The sequence below is a fragment of the Schistocerca serialis genome, chromosome 5, assembly GCF_023864345.2.
Source record: "Schistocerca serialis cubense isolate TAMUIC-IGC-003099 chromosome 5, iqSchSeri2.2, whole genome shotgun sequence".
In the NCBI taxonomy this organism is placed as follows: Eukaryota; Metazoa; Arthropoda; class Insecta; order Orthoptera; family Acrididae; genus Schistocerca; species Schistocerca serialis.
This window is the reverse complement of record NC_064642.1, coordinates 248,397,960-248,417,826: the sequence shown is the minus strand read 5'-3', so window position 1 is coordinate 248,417,826 and position 19,867 is coordinate 248,397,960. Positions and strand designations below refer to the sequence as shown.

The window sequence follows — 19,867 nt, the reverse complement described above, 5'->3', positions numbered from 1 at the left end:
GTTTTTCCCGTGTGCCGTTCGAGAATGGAACGGTAGAGAGACAGTATGAAGGTAGTTCATTGAACCAGGCACATTATTGTGAATAGCAGAGTAATCACGTAGATGTAGATGGCGGGACATGGGTTTAAACCATCGTCTTCACGAATGCGAATCCAGTGTGCTAACTACTGCGCCATCTCACTCGGTCCGGACGCCCGTTTTCCCCATGGTCGTAGCATGCGCAATTAGCTGGAATGTTGGAGGTGACACAATGGCAGCTAAGATGTACGAAATGAAATGTGAAAATTATATTTCCAATGAAATTACGTTACAAACTCTACAGGCATGATACAGAAAAGCGAAGTACGCACAAAAAAGAAAACAAAAAACGCAGCTATGACACGAGCTCATTGAAACTTCAAATATATAATTGCAGGAAGACTACTCAGACAGTCGATGCTGATTAAGAACGTCTCACTGGTGCAAGAACGAACGTGGCTGCTGTCTCGAACGATGACCACCAATTCTTCAATAAAGACACAGCAGCTGTTTGGCAGGGAGCATAGTTCACTGCACCTTGCATGTGTGAGGGCAAAACCGATTCATCTGTCAACTGTACGGCCCTCATCAGGTTATACCACTTCCAGACCTGGAAATGGGCCGAGGCTGGCCACGGACAGGCGATGAAAAACCGCTGGGTCATCAAAATCTTTCGGTCCTAAGGATAGACCGAGACAATTGAGGATGAAGTACATAACATTGCTTCCACACGATAGCTCCATGACAAGAGATAACATATGCGAAATGCGATCGTGCCTTCAATCCTCGCCCTCTGTTACTGTGGGTCGATCTGCCTATCAGAAAAAATTTGGATGCTTAAGAGGTGGCGAACATAGGGGTATACCGCGTAGTCGAGCAGCAATTGTTGGAACCTGATCCTTAGTGGTATCAACAACTGATTGCTCGACTGTGCGAAATAGCAGTACGTTCGCTGGAGAGACCACAGCTTCTGCGAGTAGGCTATTCACAGGACTGGTCCAAAGGGCACTTGTCTGAAGTCGGACCCCACAGTGGTGTATTTCGCAGAGCATCCGCAAAGCTGAAGGCAATGCTGAGTCATCTACCAGAATCTCATAATCATGAGCGGACAGGATCAGAGCTTTGTGAAGCCCCAAAGTGAAAAACAGTGTGTGTCAACTGGTGTTGTTGGGGCAGAGAAGAATATTAAGGTGTGACCACGCATTGAAGAGCAGTCCCAGAAAGTGATAAAGACTCCAACATGTAGGGCAGTTGGTCGCTGAAGTTCTGGTTGTGGATCGACAGTATGATTGTGACAGAAGCGCATGACGCATGTTATGGTGGCTGAAAACTGTAAACCACGGGTGACAGCCCAGTACTGCACACTTTACATGGTGCCCTTCATTCGGTGTTCTGAAAAACCCAGAGTAGAGGAGCAATACAAAATGTAAAAATCGTCAGCGTACAGGAAGGGTGACACGTTAGATCCCACAGTTGCAGTTGCACCATTGACAGCCACTAGCATACAGAGCCCTGCAGCAAGAACTTGATGAAACCAGGAGTTATCATAAACCGTTTACAAGTCGAAGAAGACAGGAATGGAATCGAAAGACCCCGAAATTCGAGGTACCAATACAGCCGCTAGTTAACCATACATTTTAGCAACTTGCAGAGAATGTTATTAAGTCTAATTCGGTGATAGCTGTTCATATGAAGGGGCGTTCACCCAGTTTCAGTACCGGGATGAGCAAGCCTTCTCGCCATTTAGATGGGAACTCACCCTCACTCCAGATACGACTGAAAACGGCAAGGATATGACGTTGGTGATCCATTATCAGGTGCTTGAGAATTTGGCTGTAGACGTGGTCTGGCCCTGGAGCCACATCAGTAAAAGGGCTAGGGCACTGAGGATTTCTCATTTACCGAACGAAGCATTATATGGCTCCAGGTAAGGCGTACTGAGAGACTCAACCTTGGTTTAGGGTAGCATCGTTGATTAGTAATCAAAACGTCATCGGTCCCTGGTTCGAAACCAGCCACTGGTTAAATTTTGATTCATAATCATCACTGGCGGCCGAAAACTTCTGGCATAAGAAGCTGCCCTCATTCTGCCAACAGCCTGGTCAAAGAGGGTGGACAAGCGGACAGAGCACTCACTTCTCCTTGGCGTGGGCACATGGCGCTAGTTTCTGACTTTTAGCGGCACGCTCATTGTATACTTACTTATACATCGCCAAAGAAACTTGTATAGGCATGCGTATTGAAATACAGAGTTGCGCAAACGGGCAGAATACGGGGCCGCGGTCGGCAACGTCTACATAGGACAACAAGTGCCTGACGCAGTTGTTAAATCGGTTACTGCTGCTGCAAAGACAGGTTATCAGGATTTAAGTGTGTCTGAACGTACTGTTATAGTCGGCTCACGAGCGATGGGCCACAGCATCTCCGAGGGAGAGATGAAGTGGGGATTTTTCGGTACAACCATTTCGTGAGTGTACCGTGAATATTAGGAATCCGCCAAGAGAATGCAGAAGACAATGGAAGCCACTGAATTAGAGATACATAACGTGTATCCACACGTTAGTAATTGGTAAAAGAGTCATGATGTTCTCTCCATTGGCAAAAGATTCTGGAATAGTCCCCCATTTGGATCTCAGGGAGGGGACTGCCAAGGGGGAGGTGAGCATGAGAAGGAATTGAATAACCAATGAAAGGATAATGTTCTTCGAGAAGGGGCGTGGAATGTCGGAAGCTTGAACGTGGTACGGAAGCTAGAAAACCTGGAAAAAAATGCAGAAGCTGTCTATATATACTAAGGGTCAGTGATGTGAAATGAAAAGAAGACAGCGCTTTCTGGTCACATGAGTATAGGGTGATATCAACAGCAGCACAATCGTATAACGGGAGTAGAATTCATTATGGAAAGGAAGGTAAGGCAGAGTGTGTGTTACTGTAAACAATTCAGCGATTGGGTTGTTATCACAATCGCCAGCATACCAACACTGACGACAATAGCTCAGGTATACATGCCAACGTCGCAAGCTGATGATGAATAGATACAGAAAATAAATGAGGGCATTCATCGGGTAATACAGTATGTAATGGTAGATGAAAATCTAGTAGTCATGGGGGACTGAAATGCAGTTTTAGGGGAAAGAATAGAAGATATGGTTACAGGAGAATATGGGCTTGGGGCAAGGAACGAGAGAAGAGAAAGACTAATTGAGTTCTGTAATAAATTTCAGCTAGTAATAGCGAATACCATGTTCAAGAATCACAAGAGGACGAGGTATACGTGGTAAAGGGCGTGTGATACGGGAAGATTTCAGTTAGGTTACATCATGGTCAGTTTCGAAACCAAATACTGGATTCTACGGCGTATCCAGGACCAGATATAGACACAGATCACAATGTAGTAGTGATAAAGAGTAGGCTGAAGTTTAAGAGATTATTCAGGAAGGATCAATACTCAAAGAAGTTGGATACGGAAGTACTAAGGAATGACGAGATACTTTTGAAGTTCTCTAGGGTTACAGATACGGCAATAAGGAAGAGTTCAGAAGGCAGTACAGTTGAAGAAGAATGGACATCTCTAAAACTGGCAATCACAGAAGTTGGAAATAAAAACACAAGTACAAAGAAGGTAAGAAACCATGGGTAAGAAAAGAAATACTTCAGTTGAACGATGCAAGAAGGAAGTACAAAAATTGTCAGGGAGGTTTAGGAATACAGAAATACAATTCGCTGAAGAATGAGAGAAAAGGAAGTGCAGGTGAGCTAAGACGAAATGGCTGCATGAAAAATGCGACGACATGGAAAACTAAATGATTGCTGGAGGCACTGGCCTCAGCATATGGGAAAGTCAGAACAACCTTCGGTGAAATTAAAAGCAAGGGTTGCATTAAGAGTGCAAAGAGAATTCCATTGTTAAATGCAGAAGAGAAAGTGTACAGGTGGAAAGAGTACACTGAAGGCGTCTGTGAGAGGTAAGAGTTGTCTGATGTCATGTGTTTGGCTTGAGGAAAAGTAAAGGCACAAGAGAGATAATTTTGAGCTGCGGTTGATAACGGCAGCAAGACTAAAGAAAAATCGAGACACATTTATGGAATTTGTCAACCTGGAAAAAGCTATAAGGAGAGACGGGTAATATACAATACGTACAACAGCCAAGAAGGGATAATACGAGTGGACGGCCAAGAACGAAGTGATTAAAAGGGGTGGAAGACCGGGATGTAGTCTACTGCCCTTACTTTTCAATCTGCGTGGAAGAAGCGATGACGAAAATAAAAGAAAGGTTCAGTAATGAAATTAAAATTCAAGGTAAAAGGATATACATGATACGATTCCCTGGTGACATTACCATCGTGAGTGAAAGTGAAGAAGAATTACATTAACTGTCGAATGAAATGAGCACACTAATGAATAGAGATTGAGAGTAAATAGAAGAAAGACGAAAGTAATTACAAGTAGCAGAAGTGAGAACAGTGAGAAACTTAACATCAGAATAGACGACCACAAATTGGCAGATGAAGTTAAGGAATTCTACCACCTAGGCAGCAAAATAACCTATGACGAACGAAGCAAGAAGGTCATCAAAAGCAGACTAGCAAAAAGGGCATTCCTGGCCAAGAGACGTCTACTAGTATGAAACACAGGACTTAATTGAGGAATAAATTTCTGAGAACGTACGTTTAAAGCACAGCATTGTATCGTAGCGAAACATGGACTGAGGGAAAACCGGAACAGAAGAGAATGGAAGCATTTGAGATGTAGTGCAACAGACAAATTTTGAAAATTAAGTGGATTGATAAGGTAAGGACGGAGGAGGTTCTGTCCAGAATCTGAGAGGCAAGGAATAGGTGGAAAACACTGACAAGGGGAAGGGACACGATGATAGGACATCTGTTAAGACATCAGGGAATGACTTCCATGGTACTAGAGGGAACTGTAGAAGGCAAAAACTGTAGAGGAAGACAGAAACTGGAATACATCTAGCAAATAATTGAGGACGTAGGTTGCAAGTGCTACGGTGAGATGAAGAGGTTGACACAGAAGAGGAATTCGTGGCGGGCCACATCAAATCAGTCAGAAGACTGACGACTCAAAGAAAAAAATGCGAAGTGAAACATAAGTGAATTCGCTCCACCCGCTGTTTGAGGACATGCAGGCTGAGAATACTCGGAGACCCCCCCCCCTTTCCCCATGGACATGGACCTTGTCGTTGGTGGGCAGGCTTTGGTGCCTCAGAGATACAGATAGCCGTACCGTAGGTGCAACCAAAATGGAGGGGTATCTGTTGAGAGGCCAGAAAATGAGTGGTTCCTGGGGAGGGGCAGCAGTCTTCAGTAGTTTCAGGGATAACAATCTGGATGACAGACTGACCTGGCCTTGTAACATCAGCCAAAACTTTCTTGCTGTGCTGGTACTGCGAACGGCTGAAAGCAAGGGGAAATTATATCGTAATTTTTCCCGAGGGCATTCAGCTCTACTGTATGGTTAAATGATGATGGCATCCTCTTGGGTAAAATACTCCGGAGGTAAAATACTCTCCCATTCCGTTCTCCGGGCGGGGACTACTCAGGAGGACCTCGTTATCAGCAGAAACAAAACTGGCGTTCTATGGATCGGAGTGTGGAATGTCGGATCCCTTAATCGGGCAGGTAGGTTGGAAAATTTAAAAAGGGAGACGGATAAGTTAAGGATATATATATAGTGGGAATTGGCGAAGTTCGGTGGCAGGAGGAACAGGACTTCTGGTCACGTGAATACAGGGTTATAAATACAAAATCAAACAATGGTAATGCAGGAGTAGCTTTAATAATGAGTAAAAAAAATAGGGATGAGAATAAGCTACTATGAACAGCATAGTGAACGCATTATTGTAGCCAACACAGACACGAAACCCACACCCACCACAGTAATACAAGTTTATGTGCCAACTAAGTCTGCTGATGAGGAGGGGGCTGAGGAAATGTATGATGATATAAAATAAATTATTCAGATAGTGAAGGGAGACGAAAATTTAATAGTCATGGGGGGACTGGAATTCGACAGTAGGAAAAGGAAGAGAAGGAGCAGCAGTAGTTGAATATGGATTGGGGAAGGGGGTGAAAGAGGAAGCCGCCTGGTACAATTTTACACAGAGCATAATTTAATCATATCTAACACTTGGTTTAAGAACTATGAGAGAAGTCTGAATACGTGTAAGAGACCTGGAGATACCGGAAGGTTTCAGATTTATTACATAACGGTTAGAGAAAGATTTAGGACCCATGTTTTAAATTGTAAGACATTTCCAGGGGCAAGTGTGGACCCTGACCACAATTTATTGGTTATGAACTGCAGATTAAAACTGAAGAAACTGCAAAAAGGCAGGAATATAAGGAGATTGGACCTGGATATACTGAAAGTACCAGAGGTTGTAGAAAGTTCCGGAGGGAGTGTTAGGGAACGATTGACAAGAACAGGGAAAAGTAATACAGTAGAAGAATGGGTAGCTTTGAGAGATGAAACAGTGAAGGCAGCAGAGGATCAAGTAGGTAAAAAGACGAGGGCTAGTAGAAATCCTTGGGTAACACATGAGACATTGAATTTAATTGATGAAAGGAGAAAATATAAAAATACAACAAATAAAGCAGGCGAATGGAAGTACAAACGTGTAACAAATGAGACTGACAGGAAGTGCAAAGCGGCTAAGCAGAAATGGCTAGAGGACAAATGTAAGGATGTAGAAACATATCACAAAGGGTAAGATAGATACTACCTACAGAAAAATAAAAGAGACCTTTGGAGAAAAGAATGTATGAATACACAGAACTCAGACAGAAAACCAGTCCTAAGCAGAGAAAGGAAAGCAGAACGGTAGAAAGTATATATAGAGGTTCTATTCAAGGAAGATGTACTTGAGGGCAATATTATGAAAAGGGAAGAGGATTTAGAGGAAGATGAGAAGGGAGACATGGTACTGCGTGAAGAATTTGGCAAAGAACTGAAAGACTTAAGTCGAAAGAAGGCCCTGGGAGTAAACAACATTCTGTTAGAGCTACTGATAGCTTTAGGAGACCCAGCCATGACAAAACTCTTCCATCTGCTGGGCAAGATACATGCGATAGACGAAACACCCTCAGACCATCAGACTTCAAGAAGAATATAACGACCCCAATTCCAAATAAAGCAGGTGCTGACAGGTGTGAAAATTATCGAACTATTAATTTAACGAGTCACGGTTGAAAATACTAATATGAATCCTTTACAGAAGAATGGAAACACTGCTAGAAGAAGCCAACCTCGTGGAAATGTAGGAACACGTGAGGTAATACTGACCCTACGACTTCTCATAGAATATAGATTAAGGGAAGACAAACCTACGTTTATAGCATTTGTAGACTTAGAGAAACCTTTTGACAATGTAGATTGGAATACCCTTTTTAAAATAATTCTAAATGTGGCAGGGGTAAAATACAGGGAGAGAAAGACTATTTACAATTTGTACAGAAACCAGATAGCAGTTATATGAGTCGAGGGGCGAAAGGGCAGCAGTGGTCGAGAAGGGTTGTAGCCTATCCCCGATGTTATTTAATCTGTATACTGATCAAGCAGTAAAGGAAACAAAAGAGAAATTTGGAGTAGGGATTAAAGTCCAGGGAGAAGAAATAAAAACTTTGAGGTTTGTCGATGACATTCTAATTCTGTCAGAGACAGCAAAGAACTTGGAAGAGCATTTGAACAGAATGGACAGTGTCTTGAAAGGAGGATATGAGACGAACAGATGAATATCAACAAAAGCAAAACGAGGGTAATGGAGACGGGCAATGGCAAGTAAAGCGTATCTGGAGAAGAGAAATTTGTTAACATCGATTATAGACTTAAGTGGCAGGAAGTCTTTTATAAAAGTATTTGTCTGGTGTAACCACGTATGGAAGTGCTGCATGAACAATGAAAAGTTCAGAGAAGAAAAGAATAGAAGATTTTGAAATATGGTGCTACAGAAGCATGCTAATGAGGAGGTACAGAACAGAATTGGGGAGAAGAGAAATTTGTGGTAAAACTTGACTAAAAAAAGGGATCGGTTGCTAGGACACATTATGAGGCAACAAGGGATCACCTATTTAGTACTGGAGGGAAGCGTGGGGGATATAAATCGTAGAGGGAGACCAAGAGATGAATATAGTAAGCAGATTCAGAAGGATGGATGTTGCAATAGTTACCCAGAGATGAAGAGACTTGCACATGATAGAGTTGCATGGAGATCTGCATCAAAACAATCTTTGGGCAGAAGAACACAACAACAACTCTCTTGAGGCCTAAGCATAATCCAGAGCAAAAATTTGGCGACAGCATCTGTGCCATGTAGACAACATTAAGAAAGGCACTAGGAACACCTGCGGGGGACTTGTGTCCCTAGAGGCATCCAACATTTGCCCAAACACTTGAAGTCGGGATAAACAGTTCAACGGTAGTAAAATACAGTTCCCAGCATTCTTATTTCTGTCGTATTAGTAGGTGGCAATCCCAACCACAGAGTCGGTTAAAGAATACGAGTTGCTACATTTATGGATCTCACTTATGACATTGGAGAGCCCACCAACAACGTGTAATGACCACGCTAAATTTGGAAGCGCACCAAATGTGCTCGGGACAGTTGTATCGGTACCTTCACATAGCAGGGTGTTAAGGGCGATGGCAGAAGTCAAAGCCATCCCAGTTGGCATTTTTAGAGCCCATCTGGGTGTGTACACCCAGGCGAGTGATGCAGAGCGTGGGATGGGACAGCTGGAAACTGATTACTACCACAGGTCATCACTGACTTCCAATGGATGGAGAGAAGTCCAGGGTTCCAAATAGAAAATCAGTGGCTGAATAAGATCGATAAGCCACACTGTGGGGGCACCGGCATTCAAGAGACGAAGATCAAACTCTGTGAGCGAAGTTTCGACAGCTTTACCGCACTCAGTGGTCGCACTTACAACCCACAAAAGGTTGTGGGCATTAAAGTCATCTCAAAATGAGGAAGAGTGCGTGGGGGGGGGGGGGGGGGGGGGGAAGGGGGAGAGACAGGATTGAGGAATCAGCACAGACAACTCTTTCTGAGACACTTCAACATCAGGAGGAAGATGTGCGAGTACGTTCAAAATCGTAAAATCCAGACACATTCTCATACAGTCAAAGCTTGCGAAATTATTTTTGTATTTCGACGTAACTGCCCACAAGTAGTGTAACTGAATGAAATTTGTAATGTTTATTAGGCGAGACAAATGGTCGTCAAGCCACAGTCACTAAAACAATAAAATTTTTAAGAGGCTACATTTCAAGTGCGTCGAAATTAGTAATGTAACCTTTCAAAAATTTTATTATTTTAGTGGCTGTAGCTTGACGACCGTTTGTGGTGTCAAATAAATACGTTAAACTTCAAAACTGTACTGAGTGGTAGTGTTTTGCTGTAGATAGAGTCCAGAAAGTTTTTGCAAACTCCACCCGACACTCTGTTAAAGTCAGTCCAATTCTTCAAATAGCCCCGACAGCCATGGAGGTGCAATGCTGGGTGCCTGTTTAACTGGAGGGCAATGAAGAAAGCAGGGAAACTCATAAGAAACCTCATAGCTCAGCCAGGTGACGGAAAAAACCGATACAATTCCACTGGGAGATCACGCTATCAGTATCCTGTGGGGGCATAGGGGGACTAACGATGCAGGTCACGCCCCAGAAACAACAGTTACAACTAGTTGCATGTGCATAGCATCAGTATACATCGGTTATGAATTAGGGGCATCAGGACCTTCAACTTTGGTGCAGAATCAGAACATGTGAGATCCAGTGTCATGGGGATCACCAGAACATACTTCATCCTGGAGATCTTTTTGTCTATTTTGTCTTTGGATAATTCCGACGTTTGCAAGGGTTTGTCTCTTCCAGTTTCAGGGACAAAGGAGGAATGTCAACACTCACGACCAGGAACCTGTGGCTCATTCAGCCACTGGCTGATATCTGGTTGCAGATCAGCAAAATCTTGGATGGGGAGCATCCTGAGGGATCCTTCTGGGTGAGAAAAGCCAGGGGAGTCTGTTGATTATCTGAAGCAGGATTGAAGACTGACATCCCCAACGGTTGATGACTCAGTGCTTCCAGAGTGGGTGTGGAAGAAACAGGAAGATGGCCCCAACCGCCAGGCGAGCTAGAGTACTCGAGCAGCCCCAAGGGCCTGCCGTAGAAAACACAAAGAGTGAGGGCATTGTCACTACAGAGGATGACTTTGTCATAGCTGTAGCAAACAGTCATACTTATAGGACGCAGATGGTCACATTTCTTCTCGTCTCCTGAAGTGAGACGGTCAAATTCTTGTATCCTTGTATTTTCTTTTCTATTTGGAATATGGTGCGGTCCAGTGGCCATGGGGAATGATGCTCACCACGAATGACGCAAATCGATGGAGCAGTACAAGGAGTGTTAACGTGCAACTTGTAACGCCGGAAATGCATATCCTCTTATTTCCATCTATTGTACTGTAAATTTTTTCCTTATTTTGTTACCTGAAGATATGACATTTCTATGTCTTTATATATTGTAATTGTTTTACTATTTGTATATATATATATATATATATATATATATATATATATATATATATATGCATTTATGTCGATGTATAATTGGTTTGTTTTGTAAATACTACTTGCATTTTTACGCTGGGTCTTGCCTAGGGAAAACTATGCTATCGAACGATTACATCGATAGGTCGTGTGGAGAACCAAAGTGTTTAGGATCTTTGGTAGTGTTAACTCCGCCGCGTGAGCGCGGGCAGAGCATGGGTCTGGCTGGAGTAGGGCGGTGGAACAGGTGTGTTGTGTGACGCTCCCGCGAGTTGCCGCGCTTTCGGGATTTGGCAGCATGTAATTGCGCTCGACTTGCTATGATAGTTTCTGACACGGTGTCGCGGACGGGAAGCATTAGCTGGCGCACATCAAGAGCCCGTTTCGCCTGGTGACCGTGTCGAGAAGAAGGCGCGCCAACATCCAGCTTCTGCAACAGCGACGGCCGACAATGAGTGACTGTCGCCACCTCCCCGACCGATGATTTCAAACCTTCTATCAACCAAAAAGGAAGACTAAAAGCACATAAAGTTTTAGAATTGTATGGCAGACCTCAGCTTTTTCAAACTGTTGCCTCACGAAATTACAGCAACTTAGCATGAACCTCTGTTGCTCATTGTGCCAAATGGATTACCTTCCTTTTCCGGAATGAACCCGAGTGTCGTTGAAATTCAAATGCCAGCATTAAAGTAATATCATTCGATTTCACTGCTTTAATTTCAAAGTTCATTTAAAGTATTCATAGCTGGCTACAATATTTAGATTACACAAGCACAAATTAAGAGTACGAGTTTTGTTACCAGATTTTAGCTTACCTGTGGCTGCAGCTCAGCTTGGTACGTACTAAATTATACTATTGTTAATTGTTCAGAATCATTTAATTCAAGTTCAAAGTTAAATCTCTTATTTCTAAATTGCGTAGATTCAAGTAGTTTTTGAAATTATTGTTGAGGTAGCCGAAGACTAACCTAATTTTATTGAATTTCGAAGTGCTTCAGAAACAAAGTTCACTATTAATCTCAGTCACTAAATTAACTTTCAATTTTCCGGTTTTATTAATTCTTTTGCTAAATTAAGTCAGAGCGTAGCGAAATTTATTACTTCTGAAAAACATTCAGTTTTCACACAACACATGTCAACCTTCAGTTGCCACGCTTTTAGTGCTAAATATATGTGCATTAATCTTTCATTTTCAGTTATTATAGTAGTTGTCCATGGGACTGGCGACCGTAATTTTCCCAAAATCTCAAATATCTAATTAACGCCAATTAATTGTTAACGTAACGACCGCACATTTACTCTCTTTATTAACTTTACCCCTTTTCAAAATTAATTTCCACCAATTTCATTTGCATTTTTCCTTTCATTTAGATAACCCTTTCCTCCCTCTTTGCCAACAAATTAACTTCGGTAACGATTGATTTTCCCAAATTTCCATTAGGTGCACGCGGTTTAATTTTTCACTGTCATTAAGTGAGGGGGAGGTTACAAACTGACGCCCACAATCCCTAAGGATGGGGCTGGCATTACAATATGAAGACATCTGCCCAAATCTCATGCACTTGAAGCACCGCATGGGAAGGGGAACATACATTTTCAAATTGCGTTGATACGCCATCACCTTTTCAGGCAATGAGTCGCCTTCAAAGGCCAGTATTAACACTTTTGTCCTATAGTCTCCATTGAACATGACGGACAAAATGCACACCTCATTGCTCCAAACTCTTTGGCATACACAGTGATTTTCCAGTGCAGGCATCAATAGTGCAATCCCAGCATGGTCAGGTAGCTACCACAGTGTAGGTACTTGATGGCAACAATGGGGACAATACAGTTGAAGAACGTGCCCAAAGAGAAAAATAATGACTGTCGAAAATCATACACAAATTAAGGCATAGTCGGCAGCAAGAAGACAAGACAATGGAAAGACAGAGAGGAAAAAAGAATAGTAGAAGGGTGGACTTGCAACATAAGACGGGAAGTAGCACTGCAAGGACCAGGGCCTCGTGTTGGAAAAGCATGTACTCACAAAAAGAAATGGTGAGCCCCCTTGGACCTGGGAAGGGGAGGGAGGGGGGTGACAAGGAAGGGGCGAGGAGATGATGGTACCGAAAGTACCCTCTGTAACGTACAGTAAATTATCTTGCAGAATATAGATGTGTACTTAGTTTGTTACCAGAAATTCGGTATTTAATCCGCCGATGCGTCCAGAATCTTCTACGCAGATTTCTCTGCTGATCTTCGACGATCGCTAATGCAACAAACGTCCACTTCCGTAAATAAGCTGTGGTGTCTGCACCACAGATGTAGCCATCCAGAATCGTAAATCACTTTGAGGAGCACATTTTGTGTGATGTCCCCGCTCGTTTCTTGGTGCGGAAACATGCCCCGTGCGAGGAAGGCACAATGCAAATTCCAGAACCGATTAAATCCACGAAATAATATTCCCAACTGGAAGTGCTTCGGAAAAAACGAAGCGAGCTATACAATAGGCCGTATTTCCAAAAGTGGGTGGGGAACCAAACGTACCAAATGAACGCTCAGGTACATTCAATCACAAAAAGTTCTACACTTCGTTATCTTACTACTTCCATGTCAAGCAAATATGATGCGAGAAACCATCACATTGACGTCTCAATGCAAACGGACCATTTCAGTACGGCTAATCGCAGTGTGCTAAAGGTAAAGCACAAGATACAGAGGAAAGCAGTAGTTGAATTACATAGCAGTTTGCTTTAATTTTTTACCCTATAATTCAGGATACCGCCTACAGGAAAATTAAAGAGACCTTTGGAGATAAGAGAACGACTTGTATGAATATCAAGAGCTCAGATGGAAACCCAGTTCTAAGCAAAGAAGGGAAAGCAGAAAGGTGGAAGGAGTATATAGAGGGTCTATACAAGGGCGATGTACTTGAGGACAATATTATGGAAATGGAAGAGGATGTAGATGAAGATGAAATGGGAGATACAATACTGCGTGAAGAGTTTGACAGAGCACTGAAAGACCTGAGTCGAAACAAGGCCCCCGGAGTAGACAATATCCCATTGGAACTACTGACGGCCGTGGGAGAGCCAGTCCTGACAAAACTCTACCATCTGGTGAGCAAGATGTATGAAACAGGCGAAATACCCTCAGACTTCAAGAAGAATATAATAATTCCAATCCCAAAGAAAGCAGGTGTTGACAGATGTGAAAATTACCGAACTATCAGCTTAATAAGTCACAGCTGCAAAATACTAACACGAATTCTTTACAGACGAATGGAAAAACTAGTAGAAGCCAACCTCGGGGAAGATCAGTTTGGATTCCGTAGAAACACTGGAACACGTGAGGCAATACTGACCTTACGACTTATCTTAGAAGAAAGATTAAGGAAAGGCAAACCTACTTTTCTAGCATTTGTAGACTTAGAGAAAGCTTTTGACAATGTTGACTGGAATACTCTCTTTCAAATTCTAAAGGTGGCAGGGGTAAAATACAGGGAGCGAAAGGCTATTTACAATTTGTACAGAAACCAGATGGCAGTTATAAGAGTGGAGGGACATGAAAGGGAAGCAGTGGTTGGGAAGGGAGTAAGACAGGGTTGTAGCCTCTCCCCGATGTTGTTCAATCTGTATATTGAGCAAGCAGTAAAGGAAACAAAAGAAAAATTCGGAGTAGGTATTAAAATTCATGGAGAAGAAATAAAAACTTTGAGGTTCGCCGATGACATTGTAATTCTGTCAGAGACAGCAAAGGACTTGGAAGAGCAGCTGAATGGAATGGACAGTGTCTTGAAAGGAGGATATAAGATGAACATCAACAAAAGCAAAACAAGGATAATGGAATGTAGTCAAATTAAGTCGGGTGATGCTGAGGGAATTAGATTAGGAAATGAGGCACTTAAAGTAGTAAAGGAGTTTTGCTATTTGGGGAGCAAAATAACTGATGATGGTCGAAGTAGAGAGGATATAAAATGTAGGCTGGCAATGGCAAGGAAAGCGTTTCTGAAGAAGAGAAATTTGTTAACATCCAGTATTGATTTGAGTGTCAGGAAGTCATTTCTGAAAGTATTCGTATGGAGTGTAGCCATGTATGGAAGTGAAACATGGACGATAAATAGTTTGGACAAGAAGAGAATAGAAGCTTTCGAAATGTGGTGCTACAGAAGAATGCTGAAGATTAGATGGGTAGATCACATAAGTAATGAGGAAGTATTGAATACGATTCGGGAGAAGAGAAGTTTGTGGCACAACTTGACCAGAAGAAGGGATCGGTTGGTAGGACATGTTCTGAGGCATCAAGGGATCACCAATTTAGTATTGGAGGGCAGCGTGGAGGGTAAAAATCGTAGAGGGAGACCAAGAGATGAATACACTAAGCAGATTCAGAAGGATGTAGGTTGCAGTAGGTACTGGGAGATGAAAAAGCTTGCACAGGATAGAGTAGCATGGAGAGCTGCATCAAACCAGTCTCAGGACTGAAGACCACAACAACAACAACAACAATTCAGGATGTGAGTTGTGTGAGAAGTCGCGATGAGACACACGTTCGATGAAACAGTAGCATTTATTAGGTTTATGGAGGAAGAAATACATGAAGTTATGTGGTAGTTTTAAATATATTTTTGAGCTGAACAAGGTAAGAAGAAGACGCTTTTAGACTTCCTCTCGCAAGATTAGAATGCATTACATTTTGCGTATGGCGAACTACCAGCAGATCTTTACTGTCTGAATCTGATATGAATGTAAAACGCCGTCCGTGTCAATCCTTCTCGGATGTAGATACCATTTTGATCATTTACAGAGACCTAATAACGGCACTGGTCACCTGTCCAGAATGTCTAACGAACTTCACGAAAAAAAATGTGAGCTCTCAAAAACAAATTCCGTCATTTAAATTATTTGGATTTGACATTAACAATAGTTGATTACAAAATATATTTCAACATTTTTCGCACAGAAACCTGCACTGAGCAAATAGTTCAACACACACTCATTGTCAGATCTTATTCATCCACAGCGCTGTTTCCACTCCTTTATCTAGTAATACATCTCAAAGGTTTCTCCTTGAAACAACAACAACTCTTGCCATTTGTACATTTACGATGTGGTATTTTTGTAGAATAACGTTACATTTTTTTCCATGATTGTTTCTTATATTTTCGTTTCTTATCAAAACTGGCTGTAGGATTTCCCTCCATTTTCTAACGGCTGCATGTTTTAACTTTCATCAATATGGTTAACGACGGTATGAGGCCCAATTACTTACATACATCTTAAAGGCAATGAAATAACGTCGAGATTGAAAGTCTGTATCAGTTTGTTAGTAGCCACGTCGATTACAATCTGCTTCATATCTCGGATAACTCCGTCTAGCAGTAGGAGTTAACAACTCAGAACGAGTGGCTTTGCGTAAATGGATGTAGACGGCAGTTGGGACTGACCCGTGTGAATGCAAGATACCCCTCACAGCACAGTAAACCCAAGTATTCGAATTTTGTAGAGTGTGATTATGATCTAAGATCCCCCCTCCCCTTTCCCATTTCTTTTCAGTTATGAATCTGTAAATCCATTCTTCTCGTACTATCAAGATCGAGCTAGTGTTGTGTCCCAAAAGCGCCAGCAGACTCAGTTCCAGTTTTAGCCCTTTCCGAAGTCTATAGTAGCCTGTTCACCTTCCTAACAATTCACCGCTGAACATATTCCACCCACGTGGTTTCTGTGTACACTATGATTTGCATTTTACGCCAGTTATTACCGCAATAGCACGGTCGCTGCATATTTACGAGAAGTTTCATAGATTAAAGAAGAAACACATCCAGCAGACAATTGTTTACACAAATAAAACAAGCAAAGCAAACTGAGCAGGAGCTCTGTGCATTCATACCGTTCTCCATATGAGGTAGTGGCTGAGGAAGCATCCCACTTCTCCCATCGTCATTGGCCTGCCAACAAAGAAAACATTAACACATTAGTCACAAAGGGCAGTCAACCAAATCGCCAACAATTTATTCTAGACGCTCTCGACCTCATTTCCGCAGGAAGCCACCGATACGGTTTAGAATATGCACGCCAGCAGTTGATGAGAAATGCAAAGCAATAACGTAGCGCCAGTAATTGATACAGCAACTCTGATTGAAACTGCTGAAATTAAAAGCACTTGTCAGTTTTACGAGGCAATTTACGAGTGTAATATAGCGACCTCCGCGTTATGAATCCGACATTAACCGTTATTTTCGACGGAATGTACCACTCTGCAGGAAACTCCGTCGTAAACGTGCTGGAGAAACCACGGCATAGAAAATTCATAAACGGGAACGGCGCATTTCACAAATGCCTACCGCCGTGCTTCGCTTCACTTTGCACATAATTTCACGAGATTGCATACAGGAATTGAGGGACGTTTATCTTCCGGAATTATTATTCCACACTATGGAACACATGTTAACACCAGCATCATCCAAAATAACCATTAAGAATTTAAAACTCATAAAACCATTAGAAAGGCTGTGTCTGAAGGGACCAATATTTTAGACGTTGTTTCTGCCTGGCGATTTCTTTATGGCATCGTTATGTTGTATTGTGTATTTTTCAGTGTATAAATTTTGGTACGTATTAATGTAGCATACCGTCTGAAAACAAGTATGTGTCTTATGAAGGCTGTTCTAAATCTTACACAGGTACATTTACTTATTAAAATCCTTGAACATGGGCATATTCTAGTGTTTGGTTAACGTTACTTGAAGTGGATAGAGTACATTCTACTTTCACAAAAAAGAACTGTTCCTCAGTCTCACAGTCAACAATTTATTTCATACACACATAGTTCTCGCGGCACTTCGCAGCCCAAACAATGTTCAAGTAATGGTTTTTGCATAGTAACACTTAAGGGAATATATTGTATACCATATGACGAGTTGTAGTTTTACTTATATAGCATTAGGTTAATATACACATGATAGTTTTTCACCTCGTTCACAATCTGTTCATTTCACTGATTATGATTAGTGCTTTTATGAAATAAAAATCCTCCCTAAACAGATTGAATTTGTATTATACGTTCGTCCAATTACTACGCCCCGCTCGAAATCAGCTGCCGGAAGATAAATAAAGTAAATCGCTAAAACGTATTTTTTAAAATTAAGAAAGCTACAGAATCAACGCAAATAATGTTCTACTATCTGTCGCAACGGGAACGAAAATTCGAGTGCTTCATTGTCCCAGCAGTGAGACTGCACTGAGATTTACAATGAAGGACGTAGCGAATTGCCTGAGAAACGCGATTCGTTGTTATTGTATGTTAAATATAAATATCATCCTGGGTTCTTGAATGCTATGAGGGCTGTTACGACACACCTTATACTTCAGGGCTCCCCACACAAAGTAATTGCACACTAACGGATTAGGTGGCCAGCTAGGGCCACTACCAGACTAACCTCTGCTAACATCTGTCAGGCGTGAAGGTTCTGTGAATGTACTCCTAAGGTTCGGCCTGTTGTATCGGCAGTCCCTCCATCCTGTTGGAATTAACTGTACGTTTTTTCGTCGTGGTTATGTGCATACATTCATGTCCAGTAGTATCCACTCGTTCGGACCATTTTTATTTACCCCACCCTGTATATATAGATATTTATTGTTGTCTGGGCACCTCGTGCAGGGTTCAATTTGAAGTATATTGTAGAATTACATAGCAGCTGCCGATGTAAACGTGGCTGGGAAATTAATGTTTATGAAACCGTTGTGGATATTTATTATGTAGAGGCTGCCACTAGAACGTCACATGCCAATAACTTCCTAACGGCTTACGATAAATAAGCGGGGGTGATGGGAAACAGCACAGCGCGTTACGGTGTTATGCTACTTTTCCTAAGCCTTTATTAGTAAATTCTTTGGAATCTTTAATATCTTGGACCTGAATGCAGGGAGCAACTGCATAACGCTGTCTTGGTGAGGAAAAACTGAGAATCAGCCAAATCAGTTGCATTAATGGGAAAATTGGTTAAAACCTTGATTTCGACATCTTCAAAAACGTCTTCAGAAGGATTACTGACTGGCACCTCCACAACATTATGTAACCAGTGTAAGTCTTCTGAAGAAGAAGTTTTTAAAGACTTCGAAACTTAGGTTAAGATGTTCTAATAAACCTTTTCACTACTGCAAATGATTTGGCACTTTTTCAACTTTTCCTCGGGCAAATTCTTTGGAATGATTCTAAGGTGAATATATTATGAAATACAGGTCTGAAATACGGTCACTGAGAAGAATAAACCTCTTTTATCGTTCGAAAGCAGGAATGCCACAAGTAAAGGAAAGTTGTGACCATCTGTTTAAACACCATCATACCCCACCAGCCAGGGTACTGTTGGATGAGGTAGGCGCTTGCCCTTATTTTATTTATGAAATACGTCATATTCTAACAATACTATGGGAGATAACGTACGCCTGTGCAGTCACGCTCGACTCGTAGTTAAGCCGGTTCGAATCTTGGAGGAGACTGTAACTTACACTGCCAGTAAATGGTAGGCGAGGGGAAGGTATGTGGTGTCATAAATTTCCTGACCACCAGTTTCTGAGTCAATGTCTTGGATTAAATACTGAATCAGTCCACAGTATCTCACGAAGTGATGACATGGGACACTGCTGACGGTCGTCTGTCCATCGGATGGGAAAGTTAAACTCGGCGGACCGGTTGGTGCTATGCGAGAGTCGTAGCTATGCGCCAGCACACAATTTTACCCTCTCCCCTCTGTCATCACCACCATCGACAAAAACGTAAGAGCACACTATAAGCGAAACCATTACAATAACCTACGCTCCACAAATACATAAGAGCCACAAGTCTCACATATCAGCAAGGGAAGTGCCCACTGTGCACAGCGGAAGGAAAACCGTTTCCGACTCAGCACCTGAACACAATCCTTGGAGTCTCCTAGCCTACAATGCTTGATGACTATACTTTTCGGTAGGTGCATAAATTCGGAAAAAGAATCCGAAACCACGAAAACATTACATGTATTTCACACGCACAGAGTTTTGTTGGAACAGAAAGTTGCGCTATCACGAACGCGGTAATGATTAGATGACTTTTAAGTCTCACTCGTCATCGAGGACAACATACTGGGTTCTATCACTTAAGAAGTACTCGGACCACTCATATATCCGTGAATTATTGCATATGCTCGTACCTTCGTTAACAATCTGCAATGCGGCACGGTGTCAAATGCTTTCCGGAAATCTAGAAATATGAAATCTGTCTGTAGCCCTTCATCCATATTTCACAGTATATCATCTGAAACTATG

General features: G+C 42.1%; 1 protein-coding gene across 1 annotated transcript in view; it reads right to left on the bottom strand.

Annotated features, from left to right (window-relative positions):
* Positions 1-19,867, bottom strand: part of LOC126481121 (glycosyltransferase 25 family member) — an 851,320-nt gene that overhangs the window by 141,359 nt on the left and 690,094 nt on the right. Inside the window, exon 7 of the mRNA XM_050104655.1 lies at positions 16,455-16,512. Within this exon, the coding sequence (XP_049960612.1) occupies positions 16,455-16,512 (58 nt within the window). The remainder of the gene's footprint in view (positions 1-16,454; positions 16,513-19,867) is intronic.